Source organism: Citrus clementina, unplaced genomic scaffold (genome assembly GCF_000493195.1).
Source record: "Citrus clementina cultivar Clemenules unplaced genomic scaffold, Citrus_clementina_v1.0 scaffold_6, whole genome shotgun sequence".
NCBI lineage: Eukaryota > Viridiplantae > Streptophyta > Magnoliopsida > Sapindales > Rutaceae > Citrus > Citrus x clementina.
Genome location: NW_006262139.1, coordinates 24058993 through 24076715, shown reverse-complemented (window position 1 = coordinate 24076715; position 17723 = coordinate 24058993). Strand labels below are relative to the sequence as shown.

General features: G+C 34.7%; 2 protein-coding genes across 2 annotated transcripts; both read right to left on the bottom strand.

The window, feature by feature from the left end:
• Positions 1-3913: 3913 nt before the first annotated feature.
• Positions 3914-7355, bottom strand: LOC18039316 (GDSL esterase/lipase 7). The gene is made up of 5 exons (XM_024182651.1): positions 7118-7355; positions 6883-7004; positions 5335-5580; positions 4766-5018; positions 3914-4128 (listed from the first exon to the last, which is right to left on the bottom strand). Exons 1-5 carry the CDS (start codon positions 7353-7355, stop codon positions 3914-3916), a joined length of 1074 nt encoding a protein of 357 aa, XP_024038419.1.
• Positions 7356-11853: 4498 nt separating this feature from the next.
• Positions 11854-13890, bottom strand: LOC18039315 (GDSL esterase/lipase 7). The gene is made up of 5 exons (XM_006430917.2): positions 13593-13890; positions 13313-13437; positions 12559-12807; positions 12219-12471; positions 11854-12101 (listed from the first exon to the last, which is right to left on the bottom strand). The coding sequence occupies exons 1-5, from the start codon at positions 13831-13833 to the stop codon at positions 11887-11889; spliced, it is 1083 nt and encodes a 360-aa protein (XP_006430980.2). The 5' UTR covers positions 13834-13890; the 3' UTR covers positions 11854-11886.
• Positions 13891-17723: the final 3833 nt, after the last annotated feature.

The window sequence follows — 17723 nt, the reverse complement described above, 5'->3', positions numbered from 1 at the left end:
TTTATTTATTTATTTTTTTTGCTGGTTTAGTAAAAAGAGGGAAAGGAAAAAAAATAAATAGCCTAAGCCCTAATTGGTTAGGGGATCCAATGGAACAAATCCCTTTGTCAATTTTATAACATTCTTTTATTTTTCGTAATTAGTAATTTGCACAGGTTAGACCGAATCTCTGACTGAGATGACCTTTGTAAGAATTGACCCAATTGTCTGGATATATAAATACCTTCACCAAGAATAAAGTCGTTTAGTTATTGTAAAATTATACAAATCTATCAACCAATATCGAATATTAAATAACTTAATTAAGCTTCCAAGCATGATTTTCATGAGAACTAAACCCTATTATTAATTTTTTATTGAATGCTATTTAGCTATATATGTGTGAAATATACATGCCAAAACCATAATCATCGGGCTGCCAGCTGGTAGATATATAACTTAATAATTTCATTAGTAAAATAAGAAAGCTGCTTCAAATTTCACAATTCTTTGTGCTCAGTCAAATATATGTGCTTTACATTTTGAAATTGCCGCGGTAAATGTAGAAAGACCTAGATTGTTCATCAAATTTCGTCAACTTGGAGTAATTTTCATGACCAAATTAAGTGTTATACCGGATAGAATCTTCTATACATCGGAGATAATACAACCATCCAATAGATAATAATAATTACAAAATTATTATTTACATATATATAAAGATACATAGAAATATTTTGTACAACAAATTGATAACAATACTAGTTTTATTTTATATAAGCTACTTTCCACGATTTTTCGATATAAATAAATTATTGTTAGAATTCTATTAAATTGTAAATGAGATTTTCGTGCATGCATGGCAGCATTGGCAATACGCATATACATTCTATTCAATATCGTACACCTCGAGGCCAATTGGTCCTTTCATTCAACCCATATGAAACCAATACAAATGGAGAACACTGTTTTCAATTTTTTTTTTAATTTGATATTAATTTAATTTTAATATAGATTATAATATTTATATGGCAGTATGGCACTGCTTCAGTGTTCTGGCTGTGCTCCAGTACAAGAAGCAATATTTTATAATCGGGTAGGCGTCGGAACCCTAGCTTTGACTTGGTTTCAACTCTCTATAAAGCTCACACTAGGTTTTCAAAGTTCCCCTCCTTATTTCGCTGAACAACAAGTACACATTCTCAAACAAAAAGAAGAATCACAGATTAAAAGATGGCTCCCATAAGGCTTTTAATCATTGCGATAGGGTTTCTCTTTCTTATGCATGGCATAAGAGATTGCTCTTTTGCACTTGCTCAAGGTAAAATAACTAATGCTCAATTTTCTTCTCCATTAATTTTGTTGAAATTCAATAAGCAACATGTGTTACAGATTGAGCTTATGTTTTCTTTCTTTATTTATTTTTTTCCCTCTTTTTTTTTTAGATGAAGCAACATCAAGAAATGGGCTTGGTGCAATTAATCAAGGACATGCTGTTTCTCCTCGAAAGGTTAGCTAATTAAGCTTGTTATTGCATTAGCTATGATAATTTGTCATCAATTATTTTGATTAGCTAATTCTGATTATTTCATAAATACAAACATATACGCAGGAGGTTGCTGATGATCATGGCGTTGCTGGCGCAATCAGCATGAGTAAACTATGGCTTCAAGCAAGGAAAATGGCAGCACATATGGTTTGGAAAGAGCATGAGAAGAACCCCAAAGGGATGGATAAATCAGGGACTTTGAAGATTTCAGGTGCCAGTCATTCTGATGGAAAATTTCACTTTGAAGGGAGAGGAGATTTTTTAGGCAAAAGTAAATTTGAGGATCATAAAAGTAGTAGTCATAAGTTGAATAATGCAGCTGGTTTTGTAGCCTTCAATTCTGATTATCATGGGCCCAAACGCCACCCTCCTAAACATAACTGATGATGAGCAGTGATTTCAGATCACTTTGTTTGCCTTAGTAATGTGCCAGCAAGCTAGGAAATTATATGTATCGTATACTTGTATTAATTTGCAAGAAATTTTGTTGTGTATAAAATGGATTTTCGTATGCTTGAGCTATTCATCAGTCGCAGTACATTGTTACATTATCTTAATGCTATCCAATCTTTTACATGGGAGTATTAACTAGTTTTTTTCTTAGTTTATTTGATTAACCAAAGTTTGAGATATATGTGTGTTGCGAAAGTAATTAATTAAATAATGCATGGTTTAATTTATGATATATATTTGTTCCTTTTAATGCAGGAACGAGAAGGGCCGAAGCTTCAAAGAAGTATCTTGAAAGCTTTGATCACCCCCAAGATGATGATCAGGTGATTGTCTCTCTCTTTTTCACACACACAACAGAAAGAATGTATTATATCAAACACATGCACTTTACACTAAAAAAAAAAAGGTATATTGCTTTTTCCACTAACCTATAGCTATAATCTAACATTTCACACTACTTTATGTTTTCACAACAGCCAGCTGTTTCTCTTTTGAACCCCAAGCAAATGCAACCTCGTGATCAAGAAAATGAAGTCTCACAAGAGCGTCCTGATGTCGACACTCAAAGGCTTCTAATCGCGGCTAAAGAGATCGAGAACTTGATGCAGAAGGATTACAGAGGAATGTCAAAGCCACGCCGCAAGCCTCCAATCAACAATCACGAGCCTCGACACTAATCATCAGTTTAATTATCTTTTGTGTTTAGTTTTGTTATTTTAGCTAGCTAGCTAGGCTCTCACAGTTTTGCCCTAACAGGAAGTGAAGTCTCACTTAACCTATAATATAATATAGGATAAGTAAGCTTCTTTTTGGTTTTGTATTTCTTAGTTTTTGTGAAGCCATAAAGGCATGCATAGGAACAGGCAAATTTTGGTTGTTTTTAGTTACAAGGACATTAAGTATAGTAGAAATATAAAAGTTCTGTACATGAAGTGTGCCTTCATAATTCCTTCATCTTTTCTGGGGGGAAAAAAAAAAACTAGTTTTCTGGAGAGTTATGTGCCGTGTTCTTTTTTTTTTTTAAACAAGTGTCAGTGCCATGTTTTATTCGTTAAATTTTTCGGACTGAATAATTTTTCTAACATAAAATTAAAGTTAAAATTTCATGACCGTCAATGTGTTCATACTGTCAGACGCCTATCTCCGTAAGGCCATTTTTGGCCCAATAACTCAGCCTCTTGAGACACAATGCACAGAAATAGCTTATATTTTATAATAAACAGTTCTCTCACAATAATCATTAAATTGAAAAATCTTAATATTCTTTTTTTTTTTTTTCTAAACCATGAGGTGGTTCTGAGTGGGCCACAATTGTGAGAGGCATATTTAAATCCGTACCACAACTCAGACTAATCTCTACTTGCACCGGGTCACCCGTAAAGAAGTGAAGTGCTGGTCAAAATGTCTTAATACTCTTTAATTCTCATTAGTTGCGTACATCAATCTACGTGGCAATTAATCATTATTAAACCTGCAAGTTTCTATGTTAAAAACTTATAGTAGGTTACTTTTATTAGAATTGGAGAAGCTTTTTTCTAACTCTAGAACAAAATTGATCTCCAAACTTTTTGAAGAGCCCTTAAAGGAAAGCGTCCCTGTGAAAAAAAATTATCGCCCAAATCAAGTTCTAGCTAAAACACAATGGATAAATGTTACTTTTAATTCTTCCAGTGTAAGTTAATTAACAAATATGACATAGTGCTGTGGGTGAAAAATAAAGAATAATTGAATGTATATGTTAATGAAAATAAGATTAAAGGAGTAATTACTTAAAATCCCATTTTAAAAAAAGTAGCAACAATACAATTCATATTAAAAAAAAAGTAATAATTCAAATAATTTTCTATATTTTTTTGAAAATGATGACTAAATAATATTTGTCATCGTCACAAACAATCACATATTTATTTGATAAATATACCGTTCATCTGTTCACATTTTTACGAGCTCCTTTAAATTGAAAGGTTCGCAAAACGATTTATCGTTGATACAATGGGATGCAAAGAGTGAATACATAGCTTCTGTAAGATGATAAGCATCCCAAAAATAATGTTGATTTGCGTTACTGCATGGCTTCAGAAACGGAATGCAGCCCGAAGTCCCATTGAACCAAGCTATGCAACATGGATTGCTTGAATCCATTAAACCTGCAACAAGTTTTTAGAAAATTTTATTAGCTCATGATTTATTATGCACAATAGAAGTCTATTTAAGCTACGCATTGGTTACAAGAGATATGCTGAGTGACTGCTGGAATATGCCTATACGATAATGAATGAAGTCCTTATAATACTAGAATGAGTAATACCATACTTACATAGCTGCGATATGATATACTTATTTGTCATGTCATTCATTTATTAATCGGTGAGGTAAGGTTATCACCTTAATAATAGAAAATAAAGCTAACCAGCAACTTACATGTATAAATTAATAATAAACTATGCAAACGATGCGAGTATCAGTATATCATAATTATACTCGATTTCATATTCTAAAGAACTTTTTTTGGTAATTTTTTTCTTTGGTAAGAATCACAAGAAGATGGTTCTAAACGTAACAATCATTACTTATATGGGCAATATGTTTTCTAAAATTGGTATACATACATATATATAGAATTCGAAAATGGGAGATGAATCCCCAATTATGGCCTAGATTATGATATTTTATTATTAATTTCCTTTTTTTAATATTATTTTCTCTTCTATAAATTGATGGCCATTAGTGAAAAGCTATTGTTCTTATACGGCAAATTATGTTGTTATTCACTCTTAAACTTACCGTATTTAGGAGGATTTATGACAGCATCATAGCCTAGCCAGTGAGCATGACTGTTGACAAAGGTGGAGCCTTCGAGACATGATGTCAAGTTTTGTAGCATTGTAGGAAGCATGTTGTTGAAATAAGACACAAGCTGGTTCTTGTCTTCAACACATCTTCCTGTGTGTTTATTTTTCCTTGTAATCGAGGGAATGCAACCGATCGGACCGATCTCGAACATCACAATCTTTCTTGCTCCCAAGTTATATAGCCTCTGCTTAATTATACATAATAAATTAAATGATTGTGCCAAAAATTGATTGTCCACATTTTAAAAACACATAAAATATTATACGTGATGACACGTCATATGAATGATCTAGCGAGCAATTTCGCACACTTTATAATAATTAATTAGACACTTAATGCAATTCTGTAACTTATCTAAATAATGTCGAGGTAGTAAATCAATCAGATAGTGCCATATAAGACTGTCGTCAACCATATAAAATGAGTGGCGTCACCCACTAAATTATTATTATTCATGACAACGTACGTCGTCGTATGAATGCGAGAGTGATAGAGATAACCTGGAATTGGTGAGAGAGCTTCTCTATGAGGAGTTGAGCAAACTGTTGGGGAGTATAACGTACGTTTGTATTGAAAGACAAGGTTCCGAGAGAACGAGTCAAGTAATCGTTACTGCCAATGGAGATAATGAATATCGACTTCGACAAATAATTTGAAAGCACTTTTGAGCTTGTAAAATGTCTCCGCAGCAACTTAACTGTCTCATCGAATAAACTCACTTGTTCTTCAAAATTTAAGCATTTCCCCTGTAAAAGCATTAATTAGTTAAAGATAGAAATTAATGAAAAATCTTACAGTACAAGGATGTTCTCAAACTAACCATTCCCTCATTTTTCTAGGATCCACTAGAATCATACAACGTTGTTAATTATGTTTTGTTAAATTTCAATTTTTTACTCGAAAATTAGGGTTAAAGTCTATTTATGTTCATTAAAATTGTGTCATTCTAAACATGTATGGAGTTGTTTAACACTGTATTGTCAAGAGGATTCAAGTGAATTTTAAACATGACGGGAAAATAATTAGTTTTCCCAAATGAGAGGGGAATATTGGTCATTCTTCAATTTATTAAATAAACTCTCAGATATGTTGACGTGACCTAAAATAATCAGACGTGCCTGTACAATTGACTTAGTCTAAATTAAGTTTGACATGTTACTTCGCAGTTCGCATAAATGATTCTAGTATCCCAAAAAAGAAAAAAAAATTATAAGATATAAATGTTTGACATTTAATAATATAAACATATAATTGAGTGATCGCTTGGAGGATATTTGGATTTTGGATTGAACATAAAGCAATCAAATAATAACTTCATATTCCTGCATGCACATGCCATTATTTAACTCTAATTTTAATGACTTGATGATACAAATTTAAAAGATTCTTCAGTTTAATGACGTGTATACAAATTGCTGAACTGCTATTGTCATTACTAAGAGACGCAAGATCCTGAATCGAAGGTAAAATTTAATTAATTTTATTTAACAAATAAAAGATCATCTAACTAGCATTCACATACCTTTGGTATCAAATAATATATTTATATATATATATATATATAATAAATCTCTTCTACTGGTTTAATGTACTGAATTAAAGAGTATATTTCTCATAACTTCTTAGCGTTAGCCATTAATTCTACTAGCGTTAGTTATTGTAGTAAAAATAACATCCTTGTTGTTACTTTTACTAGTGCTAAAGGTAACATTTTGAGCGTTGCAAAGAAACTACTTGATTATGAGCGGTAAATATTTATGTCGTTATACATCGGACTAGTAAATTTATTTTTATTTTTTTCCAAAAAAAATAGCGGCAAAATGATACGGTGATTAATTAGGAATTATAAACTACAACTTTAGGGACCAAGAAAAAAGTATACCCTTTAACGAAATAGAAGCATATACAATAGCGAACACAAATAATGTGACTATGAAAGTGGATTAATTATCTTTCTCTAAGAGTTTTTTTTTTTTTTTCAAAAGAAAGAAAGAAAGAAAGAAAATATTACTGAAAGAAGAAAAAATTAGTTTTGAATCTAAACTTACAAAGGGGCGTCCGGTTTCAGGGAGAATGCCACATGACCCAGATGCATAATTCAACCCAGTAAGTGGTAACTTGTCACGTATTTTCAAAAATGGTGGTGAATATGGCAGCCCCAAAAATTCAGCTAAAAACGAAAAATCGATTAAATCATATCAGAATAATTAATAATTAGCAAAATGCAAGTAGTTCGTGCACTTATATTATGAAGAAAATGTCAATAAGCCAGCTACAGCATACCTACAAAATCGGGAACTGTTTTACCATTTGTGAATCTTCCTGTACTGCTTTTATTGACAAAATTTGCACCATATGGTAAGTAATTTGCCCTAGCAATTGTTGGCAAAAGATTGTTGTTGCCGCTGTCAAACAACGAGTCTCCGAAAACATACAGTGCCGGCGCAAGCTGAGTTGCACTGCTGCTGATAAATCGAAGAAAAAAGACTGAAAATATTATAGAGTAACTGTTGCTGATCATATTTTCAATATTGGAGAGTTTGCAGAAAGAATGAAGAAAGAATTAATAGCGCTAGCTGTTTGATGTTCTTTGTGAATTGTGGAGAAAAAGGGTCTTAAATGAAGGGCTACTCACACGGAAATTGAGGGTGATGACACATGATTTATTTTATTGAATTAATAATAGTGATAAGGTTTGTTAAGCCCTTTGACGAAAACTAATCAACGTAGGCCACCAACAGTTTTTTTTTTTTTAATTTAAGAGTATTATCACCTGGATCAAAGCTTTAATTAACTTTTCTAATATATTTTTATATTTTTCCCCCTTTAGCCCACCATTTTTGTGTGTGAACATGTACAGCATTTTAGGATTACATATTATATGCGGTTTCAAAAGGGGATTCAATTCATACCATCACAATGAAATTTTCTGAGTTATGCCTCTAGAAGCACTAATGTTGAACAAGTAATATAATGCTAAACGTGATTAATTATTTCGCCAACACATGGTTTTATATGAGTAACTGAAAAGTAATATTATATGATATGATATTTAAATCAAAGTTTGTATAACTAATTATTTTTGTTTAGATAATAATTTTAATATTAAATAAATAACATTTATATTTAATTGATAGCATAAACAATATTAATTTGTTAAGTTTATTAATAAATAATTATTTTGCTTATAATTATACTTCAATAGTTAAAAAATTTAATAATGGATTATTTAAATTCTTTAGTATTATTCAAATCAATATATTAGTACTTACTAATGTAAAATAATAAACTTAAATTAGTTTTATTTGAATATTTTATACAATTAAAAAGTAAGACTTCCACCTATGTGATAAAGTAGCAAATGACATAGCAAATAGTTTAACATACATATATACATACATACTATATATATATATAGACACACACACACGCATACATACATTTTCCTCTCCATTTTTTTAGTTCTTTTTCCTGTAAATCATTACTTTTCACAGATGACTTCAGGCCCCACTTTGTTTTGAGGTTCATTCAATCATAATTAGACAAAAATTATTCGCATAATTTGTATACCTTATATTTTTCAAAATCATTGGGTAATAGCCAAAGTTATTTTATATCTAGTATCATTAAACTTCCAGCCATAGATTTAGATCCAAACATATAAATTGAAAGTGTTTGGATTACATAGGATTACCATCAAATAATCCAAGAACCGAGTTTTTAATTTATATCTAATTTCTTGTTGTAAATATCTAGTTGCCACATAAAGCATACCAAAATATGTGAGAATTATGCTACTAGTCTCATAAAATTAATTTTATTCTTACATATCAAACACGGTCTTCTTCTTTACTAACAACACAAATATTGCATTAAACATTGCGAGATAACAATCTTCATCTCTACTTTTAGCACAAATTTTGCATTAGACATTACAAATTTACTTTTTTTTTTTTTTTTTCAGGTATGATACTGTGTAGGTTGTTAGCCTCTTGTGCAATCAATTTCTTTATTTCTAATTTTAATTACGAGATCTCCAACTACGATGTCTCTTTTTAAAACAATAATATGTAAACCATCTCGTGTACACTCTACTGTCAAATAGATCCTTAATTTGAGATAGAGATCTTTTCCGAGAAATTGAATAATTTGTGGTAACAATCTTCCATACAAATGCTCATCTTCTCCTTTTCCACACCTATATTATTTAACGGTGGTTGATACAAAAATCTCTGAAAAATTTATGGGAATATGTAGGGCTACTCAATGACATATAGGGCCTTATACGTCTTCGAGGCCTAAAAAAAATAATTTTCTTTGAAATATTAGTAAGATATTATAAGATTTTCTTTAAAATATTAGTTAGACAAGTGAGGAGGTTATCATTTTCTTTCTAAGAAAATTCTTACCCTATTCGAACAAGCATGTTCTCATTGTGAGGAGGAAAAGACTAGAATATTTTGAAAAAGATGACCTCCTCACAAATTCGATTGATATTTCAAGGAATACTAAAGATAATATTTAAAATGAGTACACATATTATTGCTCACTAAAAGTATACGTTAATGTTTACTTAGTCTATGTTAATATTCTCTTAAGTTTCTTAAGACGCTAGGAGGACTTCCGGTTCTAGTACTCAAGAACAAACTGCGCGAAGGATCTCATGGGCGAGATCTTCAAAGTGAAGTTGAAAATGGGCTTTTACCCTGGCGAATACCGGTAGACTGCCTAATCGACTTGCCTTTGTCAAGTCTAGCTATTCTCTTGTTGAATTGTCGATATACTCACCGCTTCATTCTTTCAACCTTTCTATATCTTGCATTGTATCATCGAAGGGTACTTAGGTGCCATCTTTGAGTAAATCACTAAAAGACAAGCTTGACAACTGTTATGGGTACTTTTTTTTTTATTTGATCAAATATTCTAATTTGTGTAAAGACATTGAAAAGTCTAGTAAGCAATAATACATGTTGTCTACATGATGAAATTGCAAACAACATATCATACAATTTTACTTTGGAGTAAAAATTTAATAACAAATACATCTTTGTGCTAAAAGTATAAAAAAAATTGTCATACATGTATATGAAGTAGTACGACATTCATTTTTGGTCTTAAGTTATAAAAACTAAATCATTCCTTGTTTACGCCGAATTAATAAATTTACAATATGTCATTTATGTTCTGTATATAAAATGTTATGATACAAACACTAAAGTTTATAAGGAGAAATCTAATGAAACAGAAAAATTAAATGACAAATAGGTTAATTGGAGGAAACCATAACTCTAAATAAGTATTGGTTATTTAAGACACCAATAAACTCCCAAATACAACTCTTATGTTGCCAAAATAATAAACTCATGACACTTTTTATTGAATAATATCAACCTCATATAATAAAATTTAAATAAAACTTACTTAAAATTACAAACTAAAAATTAGTAACACTGAGCATATTTTCACATAATGCTCAACTACTTACATGTGGTTCCACAAAATAAGTGCAACTATTTTTGACTAGTTCAAGAGTAACTAATACCATAAAATTAAGTAAATAAAATAATTTTAATTATTTTAAGAGCTTGCATCATTCCTTCCCCCTTGAAAATTCCCTTGTCCTCAAGTGTACATTTTTCTAAAATAATTTGTTTTCTCTTTCTTTTCCAATTCATAATTATAACGATGCCTTGAAACTCTTTTGAAAATTCTCCATTGATTGAACTATATTGTTCATCTCAAATTTTGGTACTTTATTGATCAATGATTTCTGATCATGGCGCCAAACCATTTTAGCTTACTTAAATGAGACCCCTTGCACCTTTGACCAGCTAAATAGACCTCTATACTTTACAATGCGAAGTTACTAAATACGTTGAGTTTGCAATGAACCCACAAGATTATTGTATTTTTGAACAACTTCAACTTCCTTTGAGATTGCCACAAGGCCACCTTGTTGGGAACTTTTATATTCAATTGAACATGTAAAATTTTCTTCCACATGGTTGATACAATGGCCAGATGAGTTCATTCTTGCATCCCATGTTCTTAATATTTCATCCATTTTACACAATAATTTCTTGGTGAGTTCCTTCTATTCAAGAATCATAACCTCCATCATCTTCTGAATCCTCTCTAATATATGCTCCATTGTAAGGATTTACTCATTATATATTTAGCTAGCTCTGATACCAAATCATATGAACACTAAAGTTTATAAAGATAAATCAAATGAAACAAACAAATTAAATGACAAATGGGTTAATAGGAGGGAACTCAAACCTCTAAATAAGTATTGGTTATTTGAGATGCCAATAAACTACCAAATACAACTCTTGTGTTGCCAAAATAATAAATTCATGACACTTTTTATTGAATAATATCAACCTCATATAATAAAGCTTTTTTAAAATTACAACCTAAAAATTAGTAATATTGAGCGTATTTTCACAGAATACTCCACTACTTACATGTAGTTCCACAAAACAAGTGCAACTACTTTTGACTATTTCAAAATTAACTAATACCATAAAATTAAGTAAATTAAAATAATTTTAATTAAAATAATTTTAATAGCTTGCATCAAGTTATTTCGTTCATGTTATATAGCTTACTATGACATGTAGGCATTGTAATAAAGTTATAAATGACATGTCATACGTAAAATATGATTTTTTTAATATAAATAAAATAATTTTAAATATATAATCAATAATAAATTAATATTAGTAGATTTAATTTTCTTTAAGTTAAAATCAAGTAGTACCCAAAACAAAAGGAAGTACTAAATATAATTCAATTCGGGAATTCCAAACGTTCCCTTGCTGTTACATTACTTTGTTACAGACCTATTCAAACTCTTCATTAATTTTTTTCGTTCACATGTCATTGTATATAGGAAAACACAAATAAACAACAACAAATGAAAGAAAGATCACTTTAACAAAACAACAAGAATTATTTATAATTAATTTCATTGCTATTAATTAATCCATAATTAATTTTAGCCGTATGGCGTCAATAAGTACGGCATGCATATGAGATGCATTTGTTCACACCTTAACAAGATCCTTTAAGCTATAAGGAGTGCAAAATGACGCATTATTGATACAACCAGATGCTAAGATTGAATATACAACTTCTGTAGGATGATAGCCATCCCAAAAATAGTGTTTATTTGTGTTATTGCAAGGCCTGAGGTATGGAATGCACCCTGAAGTCCCATTAAAGAAAGCTGTACAACATGGATTGCTTGCATCTGCTATACCTGTAAAATTTTATATGAACAACAAGAAATGTTCTTGTGTGATTTGAAATGTTGTACAGAAATGTTGTAATTTGAAGAACTTATAGTGTGATACGCTAGCTATAGCTTCAAACTTACCATACTTAGAGGGATTTATAATTGCATCATAGCCTACCCCATGACCATGACCATTAATGAAGTTGGAACCTTTGAGACTGGTTGTCAAGTTTTGTAACATTGCAGGAAGCATGTTGTTGAAATAGGACACAATCTGGTTTGTGTCTTCAACACATTGTCCCGTGTGTTTATTGTTCCTTGTAATCCACGGCAAGCATCCGATTGGACCAAGCTCAAACACGACTATCTTCCTCGCTCCCAAGTTATATAGCCGCTGCAAATGCATACAAAAATAAGATTAACAAAAAATATTAATTACGGTTACACACGCACACATATATACGTTCGTACATATATTTACCTCCAGTTGCTGGGAGAGTTTATATACGAGGAGTTGAGCAAATAGTTGCGGAGTGTAACGTTTGCTCGTATCGTATAATGAGGTTTCAAGATAATTGTTTATATAGTCGTTACTGCCGATGGATACTATGAATACCGACTTCGATAAATAATTTGAAAAATCAACTAAGATTTGAAAATATCGTTGCTGCAGCGACTTAACGGAGTCCTGGAACAAACCCACTTGCTCTTCAAAATTCAAGCATCGCCCCTGAAAAGAAGATATACATTAATGAACAATCATCAAAACTTAGTGGGACTAATTAATTACCTTTCGCATAAATCATCAGTTGACTAAAATATTCAAAGTTATTATAGATTATTTACAGTTGACTTACATATGATATGTTTGATGGAATGTTCAATTTTGCGAGCTATGAATTAAATTCATAAACTTAGAGATTAGTTTTTGGTATGCTAAATGAAATAATGATAAGTTTCTAAGTTTGAGATACATATTTTGTATCCAAATAATGTATCACCAATCAGTAATTATCATGTATTTGGTAATAGTTGACTTTTTATATCATAATTGACTATATTATTTTACAGCAATGATAAAACATGTGCCACATCATTTTAAATACGAACTTTGTATCCAACTTTATAAACGCGTGTTCCTTTTAATGATATTGATAATTCACAGATATTAAAATTGAAAGAAACAATGCAAAGTTGAAAGAGGGCACAATTAATTAGGGTGTTTGAATACTTACAAAGGGGCTACCAGTTTCTGGAAGAATGCCGCATGAGCCAGATGCATAATTCAATCCAGTGAGTGGTAGCAAGTCACGTTTATAGCTCAGAAATGGTGGAGAATATGGCAGTCCAAGAAATTCAGCTTTAAAAAAATAATAATAATTATTGTTATAATAGTTGTCATAACATAACTAAGCAAATACTACAAGTAGTTCATAACTTCATATCTGTATATATATACGATGAAGAATTAAAGAAAATGAATAGTTGTCTAATTTCTTACAAGATATTACGTACCTATAAAATCTGCAACTGTCTTGCCATTAGTAAATCTTCCAGTGCTTCTGTTGACAAAATTTGCACCATATGGTAAGTAATTTGCCCTAGCAACTGTTGGCAAAAAATTGTTATTGCCACTGTCGAACAACGAGTCCCCGAAAACATACAGCGCCGGTGCAAGTTGAGTCGTTGCACTGCTGATAAACGGGAGAAAAATGAAAGAAAATATTACAGAGTTTTTGCTCATGGTCATCGTCATATACGTTTCAAATATTAATTTAGAGAGTTAAAGAAAGAATGAAGAAAGAATAGTAATGCCGCTGCTTGGTGAGGAGGAAAATTAACTTTATGTAACGTATGAGAAAATGTTTTTGATTTAAGGATCTTATTAAATGAAGGGCATACGTGCATTCACATGGAAAATGATCATTTAAAGGAGAAATGAGGGGGCGATGACGCTTGCGTTATTGAATGATAACGTAAGGTTTGTTAAGCCTTTACGTTTGAAAACTGAACAAACATATATGACAAGAATTGTCATTAATATATGGTGACTTTAGGTATAGGCGAACAATGCAGTCGTGTAAGGCCTCATATTTTAATAATGTCTCATTTTTTTTTAATATTTCCTTAATAATTCTCTAATTAATAAATTTTTTTAATACGTATTTTAAGAAATTAAGAGTTATTTTTTATTAAAAAAAATCTATTTTTGGAAACCTTAATTTTAAAGAAATATAATTAATAATATTATTTAACCATTAGTTGATTCATTATTATTATTTCCAAAAAATTATTTACCTTTTTAATTATTCAATGTTAGAATCTTTGATTTTTAGTATTTCTTTTAATTTCTATTAAAAACCTTATAATCTCAAGAATTAGTAAATGAAAAAAATTTCTTGTTCTTTTCTATACAAAGAAAATTATTATATTCATTGATTCATGTAAAATAATTAGTTTCTTAAAATATAAAGTCCATTTTTGTTTTTGAACATCAATTCATCATTTCAAAATTTTGTACTCTATCATTTTAAATATTCTATTTGAAAAAATATTGTTTTTATTTATTTGTCTGTTTGTTTTTAACGGTTTTAATGGAATAAAAAAATATACCTTCTTGACTATTTTTTAGGTTTTATTTTTAAAATTTTTGATCTTTTATTATTATTATTGAAATTCAAAAATTAAAGATGAAATAAATTTTAATTCTTTTTATATGTCTTTGAGTATTGAAATTACAAAATAAATAGAGACCTCATAAGAAAATTTCGCCTAAGGCCCCTCAGACTCTAAAGCCGGCCCTGGTCTAGCTATAGACCATATCTTCTTATTTGTTTTCGTTTTCTGCGAGGGGCTTGAAATGTATTCATCATCATCAATCCAATCTTTTTCTCGGGTGTGAACGGTATCCGCAATTGTATATTGCATTATCTAATTTTCTGTTTGATCAAAAGGATAATTATGAACTAATTTTCAAAAGGGGATATCAATAATAATGTTTCAGGAAGAGTACCAGTCGGTTTTTGGTCTATATTTTGGGATTTTGGTTCAGTTTGAGCGATGGTCGAAATCCGAATTGACCAGAGAAGTAATATATATGTAAAAGTTGTAACTAGGTTTTCTGCTTTGCCAATTTCTTTTTGAAATCAAACAGTAGATGCTAATCAGATGATGGAGGTTTGTTAAATTAGAATAGAAGCTCTAAGTTTCACAGTTATTATTTAATTGTCCTGCATCTTGGGAAATTTTCTGAGTAGATGCTATTTCTTGAGACTCATCAGTTGTAATCCGAGCTTGCTTTTGAGTATGAAAATCCAACTCTAGGGGGTCTCAATGTATAACGAATTCGTTGCTATCTAATATTTATTTGTAACTGTAAGATACAGATCATAAAAAAACAATCAAACAGTCGATAAAGATCAAAACAAAATCATATCCAAGCTCCATGATAATTCATTCTTTAGGAACTGTCCATCATCTCCACGCTGGAAAGGACAATGTTCCATGAATGCACCAAACCAAGTGAAAAACATCGAGATCCAGAGCTTTTTTATATTATATCATTTACATGATATGCATAAAAGAAAATTTCAGAACCCCCATTGAGCCACAAGGTCGAGGTTAGTGAAAGATGATGAGCTGATGATAGAGCTTCAAGCCTTCAACATAGTAATATGCCTCCACCACTAATTCCAAACACCAATTTCTATATTACAAGTTTTTTATTGTCGAATTGATAAGTCAGGTGACGGGATCGGCACACGGCGGGTGAGGTGGTCGGGTTCGGGCGGGTGCGGTCGGCGGCGGGGGCGCCCGGGGGGCTATAGCGCACGGCCTCGGGGGCCGCAAAGAAGGGGTCGTAACTCATGATCGGGGCCCCCGATTCCGTTTCCGTTTCCATTTCGTCCCACGGGACGGTCCGGGGGCATCGGGATGGGGGGGTAGCCGCGCGGCAGTTTGAACGGCGAAAAATGGGCAAGATCGGGGGCCGCTTAGTAGGCCTTGCCGGTTTCGGCCGTAACTCATGATCCGGGCCTCCGATTCCGTTTCCGTTTGGTCCCACGGGACCAGCGGTCCGGGGGCATCGGGATGGGGGGGTAGCCGCGCGGCGGTTTGATCGCCGAAAAATGGGTAAGATCGGGGCCGTTTGGCACGTTTTGCCGGTTTCGGCCCCCCGGGGGGCGGTTCATGCCCCGGGGGGGACCGCGGGGCGGGATCGGCACACGGCGGGTGAGGTGGTCGGGTTCGGGCGGGTGCGGTCGGTGGCGGGGGAGTCCGGGGGGATATAGTGCACGGCCTCGGGGGCCGCAAAGAAGGGGCCGTAACTCATGATCAGGGCCCCCGATTCCGTTTCCGTTTCGTCCCGCGGGACCAGCGGTCCGGGGGCATCGGGATGGGGGGGTAGCCGCGCGGTAGTTTGAACGGCGAAAAATGGGCAAGATCGGGGGCCGCTTAGTAGGCTTTGCCGGTTTCGGCCGTAACTCATGATCCGGGACTCGGATTTAGTTTCCGTTTGGTCCCACGGGACCAGCGGTCCGGGGGCATCGGGATGGGGGGGTAGCCGCCTCGCCCTTTGATCGCCGAAAAATGGGTAACTTCGGGGCCGTTTGGCACGTTTTGCCGGTTTCGGCCCCCCGGGGGGCGGTTCATGCCCCGGGGGGGACCGCGGGGCGGGATCGGCACACGGCGGGTGAGGTGGTCGGGTTCGGGCGGGTGCGGTCGGCGGCGGGGGCGCCCGGGGGGCTATAGCGCACGGCCTCGGGGGCCGCAAAGAAGGGGTCGTCACTCATGATCGGGGCCCCCGATTCCGTTTCCGTTTCGTCCCACGGGACCAGCGGTCCGGGGGCATCGGGATGAGGGGGTAGCCGCGCGGCAGTTTGAACGGCGAAAAATGGGCAAGATCGGGGGCCGCTTAGTAGGCCTTGCCGGTTTCGGCCGTAACTCATGATCCGGGCCTCCGATTCCGTTTCCGTTTGGTCCCACGGGACCAGCGGTCCGGGGGCATCGGGATGGGGGGGTAGCCGTGCGGCGGTTTGATCGCCGAAAAATGGGTAAGATCGGGGCCGTTTGGCACGTTTTGCCGGTTTCGGCCCCCCGGGGGGCGGTTCATGCCCCGGGGGGGACCGCGGGGCGGGATCGGAACACGGCGGGTGAGATGGTCGGGTTCGGGCGGGTGCGGTCGGCGGTGGGGGCGCCCGGGGGGCTATAGCGCACGGCCTCGGGGGCCGCAAAGAAGGGGTCGTAACTCATGATCGGGGCCCCCGATTCTGTTTCCGTTTCGTCCCACGGGACCAGCGGTCCGGGGGCATCGGGATGGGGGGATAGCCGCGCGGCAGTTTGAACGGCGAAAAATGGGCAAGATCGGGGGCCGCTTAGTAGGCCTTGCCGGTTTCGGCCGTAACTCATGATCCGGGCCTCCGATTCCGTTTCCGTTTGGTCCCACGGGACCAGCGGTCCGGGGGCATCGGGATGGGGGGGTAGCCGCGCGGCGGTTTGATCGCCGAAAAATGGGTAAGATCGGGGCCGTTTGGCACGTTTTGCCGGTTTCGGCCCCCCGGGGGGCGGTTCATGCCCCGGGGGGGGACCGCGGGGCGGGATCGGCACACGGCGGGTGAGGTGGTCGGGTTCCGGCGGGTGCGGTCGGCG